The 9,203-nt window shown below is 41.0% G+C and overlaps 1 protein-coding gene across 1 annotated transcript in view; it reads left to right on the top strand.

Annotated features, from left to right (window-relative positions):
• Nucleotides 1-1,139: 1,139 nt before the first annotated feature.
• Top2a (topoisomerase (DNA) II alpha 170kDa) overlaps nt 1,140-9,203 on the top strand; it is a 33,008-nt gene continuing 24,944 nt past the window's right edge. The window contains exons 1-11 of the mRNA XM_013037174.1: nt 1,140-1,273; nt 2,153-2,305; nt 2,521-2,611; nt 3,309-3,372; nt 4,765-4,910; nt 5,755-5,852; nt 6,024-6,236; nt 6,911-7,084; nt 7,223-7,324; nt 7,428-7,565; nt 8,822-8,956. Coding sequence (XP_012892628.1) covers nt 1,253-1,273; nt 2,153-2,305; nt 2,521-2,611; nt 3,309-3,372; nt 4,765-4,910; nt 5,755-5,852; nt 6,024-6,236; nt 6,911-7,084; nt 7,223-7,324; nt 7,428-7,565; nt 8,822-8,956 — 1,335 coding nt within the window. The 5' untranslated portion in view covers nt 1,140-1,252. The remainder of the gene's footprint in view (nt 1,274-2,152; nt 2,306-2,520; nt 2,612-3,308; nt 3,373-4,764; nt 4,911-5,754; nt 5,853-6,023; nt 6,237-6,910; nt 7,085-7,222; nt 7,325-7,427; nt 7,566-8,821; nt 8,957-9,203) is intronic.

Here is a 9,203-nt window from a genome sequence, read left to right as displayed (position 1 = left end):
GGGGGGGGGGGGGGGGGGGAGGGAACCACAACAACAACAACTTGAGGCGCCAGGAGAATTCTAACTCAGATTAGAATGACTCCAAAGTCACCTTGTCTTGACCGTTTGATTCCTCTCAGCAGGGCAGGAGGCCTGTAGCACTCTCAGCTCCTCGGGAGGCTGAGATCCGAGTATCCAAGATGGAAGCCAGGCCAGGCAGACAAATTCGGGACATTTTAAATATCCAATTAGCCAGCAAAGGACAACAAGCAGAGGCATGGCTCAAGTGGTAGAACACCTACCTGGAGGGGAAAAGCTTAGGGACAGCGCCCAGACTGAGTTCAAGGCCCAGGACAGGCACGCACGCGCGTGCACGCACACACACATACACACACGCACGCACGCGCGCACACACGCACGCACGCGCGCACACACGCACACACGCGCACGCATACACACACACGCGCGCGCGCACACACCCCTCCATTTGCCACGACCTCTCTACCCCCGCCCATCCATTATATGGAAACGAAAAGCCGCCAAGGAAGCACTTTCCAGGGAGACTCAGCCGCCGGGGGCGGGGAGGATGCTCGGGCCCGACGGCGCGTACGGAAAAAGCCCGGGCGCTCAGTTTCCTCAGAAGAACCAGGGGGCTGCCATTCCTCTCCCTAACAACTACAGGAGAAGCCGGAGACATGGGGAGGGCGGGGAGGGCTTCGTTTTTCATTTTAGGGAATCTGGAAAAAGGCAGCCGTTCCTGAGGAATAAACACCCTTTCCTTCTTTTCACTACGTTAGCCACCACAGGCCAGCCCTGAGACCCTTTCGTAGAAGCTTCCGGTCTCTCCACGAGTTTTTCTCCGCCCCAACAGAGGCGAGGACAAGTTGGGCCCTTCTTATTGGCTAAATTCCCTGTCAGTCATTCCGCGATGCCTCAGAGTAGTGCGTTTCTGAAATCCTCGAGTCCTGCCTCCCTGACCCACACGGTTCGTTCCAACCGGCGAGCTTCCTCAAGCTTCTCATTGGTGCATGTAAAAGTCCCATTGCGATTGGTTCTTCTAGTCTAAGCCCGGTGAGAGCGAGCCAGTGATTGGCTCATCTGATTTGGGCGGGCAGAAGAGGTTTCAAATGAAACGAGAGGCGCTCTTTTTAACCGACGCGCGGCGGCTGTGGAGAAGAGCGGTCCGGAGTCGCGTCATCCCTTGGTGTAGCAGTGGGTTTCGTAGTTTTGTGGGGGTTTTTCGGGGTTCTTGGGCCTCTTTACGACCGTCACCATGGAGGTGTCGCCGCTGCAGGTACAGCTCGCGGCAGGGGTCGGGTGGTGGCGCCTCGGTGGGTCTCTCCGCGGGTGAGGGGAGAGACTCGCGGGATCCGCGACGGGCCGGGAACCTGTATTGCGTGCGGGCCTCGCGTGTCCCGGGCCGGGCCGTGTGGGGGTCGCCGAGTGGGTGAAGCCCCTTCCGGTGTGAAGTACAGTGAAGTACAATTGCTGAATGGGGATATTGAGTGCGGTTTTGCTGTTTCTTGTTCCTCCGGGGAGGGGTTCAGTTGGTCCCCTAGCAGGCTGTGAACCTGGGGGTTGACTGTCGCCCATCTTGGAAGTTTGCGAGGCTGTGGCGCAGTGTCCCCGCTGAGCACCCGGCGAACCCCAGGGGTCCGGGAAACGGCCCTCCTGCAAGTTAGTAGCACCCCCCCCCCGACTCCCCCTGCACTCACGTCGGCTACCCAGCAGAGATTTTTTTTTTCCCCTAATGCCTTTATTTCGCCGGGCGCTGGTGGTTTGCGCCTCTAGTTTTAGCTACTCAGGAGGCCGAGGTCAGCCTGGACAGGAAGGCCTGTGAGATGCATTACTATAGCCACCAAAAGCCGAAAGTCAATGATAAGAGTACCAGCCTTGAGTGAAAAAGCTCAGGGATAGTACCCAGTAAGAGTCCCAGTAAGAGCCTGCGTGCACACACACACACACACAGTCTTTATTTCAAACAGACACCTGGGAGCCTGGCTCCAGTGAACCTCAAATTCCTGATTTTTCAAAACTATATGAACTTCACCAATACTTCCAGGTTGCAAATCCTGAGGTAGTGTGTTGGAGGGCATCAGCATAGTAAGAGTCTTGACTATCACTTCTGATTAACTTATGGTTTTAAAAAAAAATCTTTCTTTTTAATGTCTAGCCTTTAAGTGAAAATATGCAAATGAACAAAAAGAAAAATGAAGATGCTAAGAAAAGACTGTCTATTGAAAGGATCTATCAAAAGAAAACACAATTGGAACATATTTTGCTCCGCCCAGACACCTACATTGGATCTGTGGAATTAGTGACCCAGGTAAAAAATCAAGCTAGTTAAATGTAATTTAACTTAATAGCTGAAATACTCTGCCAGGTTAGTTTTCTTTACTTTGTGCATTGATGTCACTGGAACTGGCCTATCCTCACTCACACACACACACACACACACACATTGTAGTATTTTGGAAATTTTACAGTAATGACAAAATAATAAATATAGCATAAAATAATCATTTCTTTGCCTCATTCTAGCATTTGTGGGTTTATGATGAAGAAATTGGCATTAACTATAGAGAAGTCACTTTTGTTCCTGGTTTGTACAAAATCTTTGATGAGATTCTAGGTAAGTTCATGCATATAAAAATCCTTAAGAATATCATTTATACCAAAACTTCTAACAAGAGCTCCTGACTGGGAATATCTAGCATGCATGCTAGATGCATGAAGCCCTGGGTTCAATTCCTCAGTACCACATAAACAAAAAGCCAGAAGTGGCACTATGGCTCAAGAGGTAGAGTGCTAGCCTTGAGCAAAAAGAAGTTCAGAGACAGTGCCCAGGTGGAGTTCAAGCCCCAGGACTGGCAAAAAAAAAAAAAAATTCTGTCATTTTATACAATTAGTTGTTGAATAAGGAAGTCAGCCAGGCATAAATGGCTCATACTTATAACCCTAGCTACTCAGGAGGCTGAGATTTAAGAATCCTGGCTCATAGCCAACCCAGGTAGACAAATCTATCAGACTCTTAAACTCCAATTAACTAGCAAAATCCTGGAACTGGAGATGTGTCTCCAGTGATAGCTGTGACCAAAAAAACCTAAGCCTAAGTTCAAGTCCTAGTACCAGCACTACCACTGTTATCCCTCCTACCCCCTGCCCAAAGTGAGCCAGTCTACTGCAGTCCAAGAAGTTAAATTTTTCCATATAAATCTTTCTATAAAATTGGTAATTTTTAACACCTTATTAATGCTACTTTATTATTAGGGAATATTTTCCTTATGCTGTAGAGTTTGTGTTTTAAAACATTTTCATTTTTCTTTCAGTTAATGCTGCCGATAATAAGCAAAGGGACCCCAAAATGTCTTGTATTAGAGTCACAATTGACCCGTATGTATTAGTATTTCGTTTATTATAGTTCATTGTTATTGTTGTAGTTACTTCGACTTGAGGAAAAATGGCTATTTTTGTAAGATATAAGAATACAGAAAAGGAGAATGCTAAAATGATTAGTCTGTAGGCACTTGCCACCAAGTTCTAACTGGTTAATATTCTCATATTTAATCTCATTTGTTTCCAGAATTATTTCAAAATAATGTGCAGATATGATGACAAGGCCTAAATAATATGGGCAGCATCTCTAGAAATTGAGCTTGAATAAAAAAGCATTCAGGAATCTATAGAGTTTAAGCTTTTTTTTCATGTTATTCAAACAGTAAGCCAGCAGGTGGTGGTAAAGAATAATGTGATCTAGCATTTCTGGTTTTAAATGCTAGTGTTTACTGGTGAGTGGTCAGATGACTTGTTTCACCTTTTTCAGTAGCCTCGTCAGTTAGAATAAACTATGATCAAGACTGAATATGTGTCAGTGATGGTTAATATACTGAAATGCTCCTGAGGACCCAATATCATCTTTCAAGAAATATTTTGCTGGCTGGGCACTGATGACTCAATCCTACCTACTCAGGAGGCTGAGATCTGAGGATCACCATTCAAAGCCAGCCCAGGCAGGAAAGTCCATGAGACTCTTATCTCCAGTTAACCAACAGAAAACGGCAAGTGGCACTGTGGCTCAAGTTGTAGAGCACTCACCTTGAGCTAAAGAGCTGAGGGACAGTGCCCAGTCCAGAGTTCAAGCCCCATGAATGACCAAACGAAAAAAATATTGAGCTAATTTTAATTGTTCTTTTCATAGATAATATTAATCAACATTGCTATTTGAAATAAGAACTATAGCGTGTGCCCTATCAAAACTAAAATGTATTGTTGTCTAAGACTAAAATATCCTAGAGACAAGTCCAAGTAAGATTCCAGCATTTTATTAGCAAGTCAGGCAGCTCATAATGGATAATATTCTTCCTTTTATCTATTTTTGCAAAATGAATTTTTGGATAGGAAAGGTAAAGGAACTAGGGATATTGGCAGATGGTACTATTAGACTTGTTCTAGTATTTTTCCAACTTTTGTCCTTTCCGTTGAGCATAATTTCCTTTGTTTATCCCAACATTTAAAATTTTGTTTTTTGGTTTTTTTTTTCAACATTATCAGTGCCTACCCAGGTGTTGGAAAAGGTTTCTTCCCACACCCTCTCCTGGTTCCTATTTCAGTAGTGTCAGGAACTAAGCATGGTGGAAAAGACTGTAAGCAAAAATACATATGAAAAGAGTCATAATAAAATTGAGGCTTGTGAATTTAGGTATGCTAGAAATAATAGTATTTAAATATTTTAAAATATTAAACAGTTTAGCAGTTTCTATATAATAAATTTTCCATCTTTTTTAGGGAAAACAATTTAATTAGTATATGGAATAATGGAAAAGGAATTCCTGTTGTTGAACATAAAGTTGAAAAGATGTATGTTCCTGCTCTCATATTTGGACATCTCTTAACTTCCAGTAACTATGACGATGATGAAAAGAAAGTAACAGGTACAGTCTATTGAAAGAAACTAAGAGCTTATTTGCTGCTGTAAAAAAAAAATTTGTTTAATGTCTATCTATGGCACAAGGGTTAATATACAGGGGAAAAGCCAGGCGCTGGTGGCTCATGCCTGTAATCCTGGCTACTCAGGAGGCTGAGGTCTGAGGATCACAGTTCAAAGGCAGCCCTAGCAGGAGAGTCCGTGAGACTTTTATCTCCAATAAGCCACTCAAAACAGGAAGTGGTGCTGTGGCTTAAGTGGTAGAGTGCTAGCCTTCAGCTGAAGAGCTGAGGGACAGCTCCCAGACCCAGAGTTCAAGCCCCATGACCAACAAAAAAAAGCAAACAAAATACAGGGGGAAAAGAAACCTTCTAAATAAAGTATGGAACTCAGCCTGTATAATTGAATAGCCTTGCCAGTGATTAAGAAATAAAGCCAGTGGCTCATGCATATAATCCTAACAACTCAGGAAACTGAGATGTAGAGGATCCAAAGTTTAAAGGTAGTATAGGCAAGAAAGTCCACAATACTCCCATCTCCAAAATAACCAAGCATTTGGGGTTGGAGGCATGGCTCAGGTGGTAGGGTTCATGCCAATGAGTAGAAAGCAAGTTCCAATTCAAGCCCTGCCTAGGACTAAAGAGAAAAAAACAAAATAACCACTCATGGCTCAAGTCAGAGAATAATAGATGAGCAAACAAGCTGAGCAGGCACAAGGCCCTGGCTTCAAACCCCAGTAGCAGAAATTTTAAAAAAGAGAGAAAAAGAAGAAAATGAAGCTGTTAATGAGATAACAAATGTATATCTATATCTATCTATATATATGGTAACAAAAATATTTACTTGTTCAGGTGGTCGAAATGGCTATGGAGCCAAATTGTGTAACATATTCAGTACCAAATTTACTGTGGAAACAGCCAGTAGAGAGTACAAGAAAATGTTCAAACAGGCAAGTAAATAGATATTTTGTACCTTGATTATAAACTACTGTAGCTACTTATGTCATTAATGGTTGTTTAACACTTTTAAGCTATTAAATGAGAAATAGCTCATGGCATATCCTAGGTTATATTTAAGAATTTCACATTTGTATTTTTTTATGTTTTCTATTCTTCCATAGACATGGATGAATAACATGGGGAAAGCTGGTGAGATGGAGCTCAAGCCCTTTAGTGGAGAAGATTACACATGCATCACCTTCCAGCCTGATTTATCCAAGTTCAAAATGCAAAACCTAGATAAAGATATTGTTGCACTAATGGTTAGAAGAGCATATGATATTGCCGGATCAACTAAAGATGTCAAAGTCTTTCTTAATGGAAATAAGCTTCCAGTGAGTATTATCTGATGCTAGGGCTTAAATTCAGGGCCTGAGCACTGTCCCTTAGCTTTTTTGCTCAAGGATGGCACTCTACCACTTGAGCCACACCTCTACTTCTGACTGTCAGATCTATTCTGCATAGGCTGGGTTCAAACCTTAATCCTCAGATATCAGCCTCCTGAGTAATTAGGATTATGGTGTGATACACCAGCACTTGTAGTTTCTTTTCTTTTTTGCCAGTCCTGAGGCTTGAACTCATGGCCTGGGCACTGTTACTGAGCTGCTTTTGCTCAAGGTTAACACTATACCACTTGAGTTACAACACAACATCCAGCTTTTTTCTGTTTGTGTGGTACTAAGGAATTGAACCCAGGGCTTCATGCATGCTAGGCAAACACTCTACCACTAAGCCACATTCCTAGCCCTGGTCATTTTTCTTATCATTTCTCAGATAAGTTTCTGAAAAGAAATTAATACCAGATTTCTTTTTTTTGGGGGGTGGTCCGGTCGTAGGGCCTGAACTTACTAAAATTTTCCTCAGAGAAACACTTTTGTGCACTTTAAATGAACATTAGCCTGTCAGTGAGCATCATTTCATTAGTTTCAAAAATTCTTCATCTATTTTTTTGCTCTATTTTTATGAGTGTTTTTTCTTTTTAATATCATTATGTTGAACTCCTCTACAGGTGAAAGGATTCCGTAGCTATGTGGATATGTATCTGAAGGATAAGTTAGATGAAACTGGCAACCCATTGAAAGTAATACATGAACAAGTAAACCACAGATGGGAAGTGTGCTTAACAATGAGTGAAAAAGGATTTCAGCAAATTAGCTTTGTCAATAGCATTGCTACTTCCAAGGTAATTTTATAATGTATTCTTACTGTTTTAATAAATAATAATGTTAAACGGAGTTGGGTAATGGAGGTTTCATTTTTTAAGTTTTGATTATTGTAATTTTGAGAACAGTTTTACAGTGTGATAACTTTTCTTCATTAGGGTGGCAGACATGTTGACTATGTAGCTGATCAGATTGTGAGTAAACTTGTTGATGTAGTGAAGAAGAAGAACAAGGGTGGTGTTGCAGTAAAAGCACATCAGGTATGGTATTTTAGCATTTCTTTCTTGTTCTAAAGTCAAGGAAGAGTAAAGCCTATAAGTAAAGCATAGTACATTTTAGTGAGTATGTCAACTTTTATTGCAGGTGAAAAATCACATGTGGATTTTTGTGAATGCCTTAATTGAAAACCCAACTTTTGACTCTCAGACAAAAGAAAACATGACTTTACAAGCCAAGAGCTTTGGGTCAACATGTCAATTAAGTGAAAAATTCATCAAAGCGGTGAGTACTGAGAGGGAAATAACAGAAGTATCTTACATTATTTTTCATTATTTTTCTCAGCTTTGCAGAAATAAGGATTCCTCCCAAACTTTTCTCCAAATCTTCCTAATCTGTTTTTTTTTTCTTGCTTTATTTTTTTTTTTTTTTTGTAACAGGGTGTCCCTATGAAGACCACATTGGTCTTAAACTTACTATGTAAGTTGGAGGCAGGCCTCCAACTTGTTATTCTCTTGCTTTAGCAAACCCAAGTGCAAAACTGAAGGTATATACAGCCACACCAAGTCAAGCCCTAATTTGAAAAGGAAGGGCTTTTTGTTTTGTTTTGTTTTTGTTTTTTAAAAGCCTTTTATTTCACTAGTCTTTCTTAACTTTATAGAGTCCTTAACAATCAGCATGCCTGTAGTTCCCAGGTATATACAAACTGAACTAGTTATCTTCATATTCATTGACCCTCTTTACAAAGAACCTCTTTCTCTCCAATCACAAAACTATTTCCTATCTTAGTTAAAAAGCCACTGGGGCCTAGCTTCTCTTGAAATCTTTCCCTTTTTTTTTTTTGTGCCAGTTCTAGGGCTTAAACTCAGAGACTGAGCATTGTACCTGAGCTGCTTTTTTTGCTCAAAGCTAGTAGTGCTCTACTACTTGAGCCACAGCACCGCTTCCAGCTTTTCCTATGTATGTGGTACTGAGAAATTGAACCCAGAGCTTCATGCATGCTAGGCAATCACTCTACCTCTAAGCCACATTCCCAGCCCTTTCTTGAAATATTTTAATGACTTCTCAAGAAAGCCCAAACTCCATTTTCCTCAGTAAAGCCTTTACTTTCTACCCTTACCTCCAGCTAATAAAATATTGCACCCATACTATTATTATTACTGTTATGCACCAAACATCTTACTTAATCATAATTTGGCATTATGCTTGTAATTTCTTATTATCTGTCTTCCATATTATAACTTCCAACTCCATGTGGACAAAGTTTAATGACTACTTTGCTATAATCATTGTATTTAACTAAAGTCTTCAACAACTAGCTTAGTGTCGACACAATAAAAGAATATAGAAAATACTTACTAAATGGATGAACCAAAAGGAACCACCTTCCTCATGTTAAGGGAAAACCCAACATGGGAATATCGAAAGTTATTATTCTACCTCTTTTTTCAGTCTTTGAATTGTTTATTTTTCTGGGAGCTTGCTTGTATTCTAGATTTGATAGAACTCTTCTTTCCCAATATGAATCTTTTTGTTCTCAGGCAACTGGCTGTGGTATTGTAGAAAGCATACTAAATTGGGTGAAGTTTAAGGCCCAAGTCCAGTTAAACAAGAAGTGTTCAGCTGTAAAACATAACAGAATCAAAGGAATTCCAAAACTTGATGATGCCAATGATGCAGGTACACTTTCAATGCTTTCCATACTTTGCATGGATATTTTTTCCAATTTCCTGTTATTGACCACTTCAGTCATTTTCAATTTGGAGCTGTTATAAGTAATATTGAGATAATTTGGGTAGGGATATAAAAGCAAGAATATTTATACATGGGCTGGGAAGGTGGCTCAGTGGTAGAGCGCTTGCCTTGCATGCCTGAGGCCCTGGGTTTGATTCCTCAGCACCACATAAGCAAAAAGAAAAAAGC

Source organism: Dipodomys ordii, unplaced genomic scaffold (genome assembly GCF_000151885.1).
Source record: "Dipodomys ordii isolate 6190 unplaced genomic scaffold, Dord_2.0 Scaffold7, whole genome shotgun sequence".
NCBI classification, from domain to species: Eukaryota; Metazoa; Chordata; class Mammalia; order Rodentia; family Heteromyidae; genus Dipodomys; species Dipodomys ordii.
The sequence above is the reverse complement of the archived record's forward strand: the minus strand, read 5'-3'. Positions and strand labels throughout refer to the sequence as shown.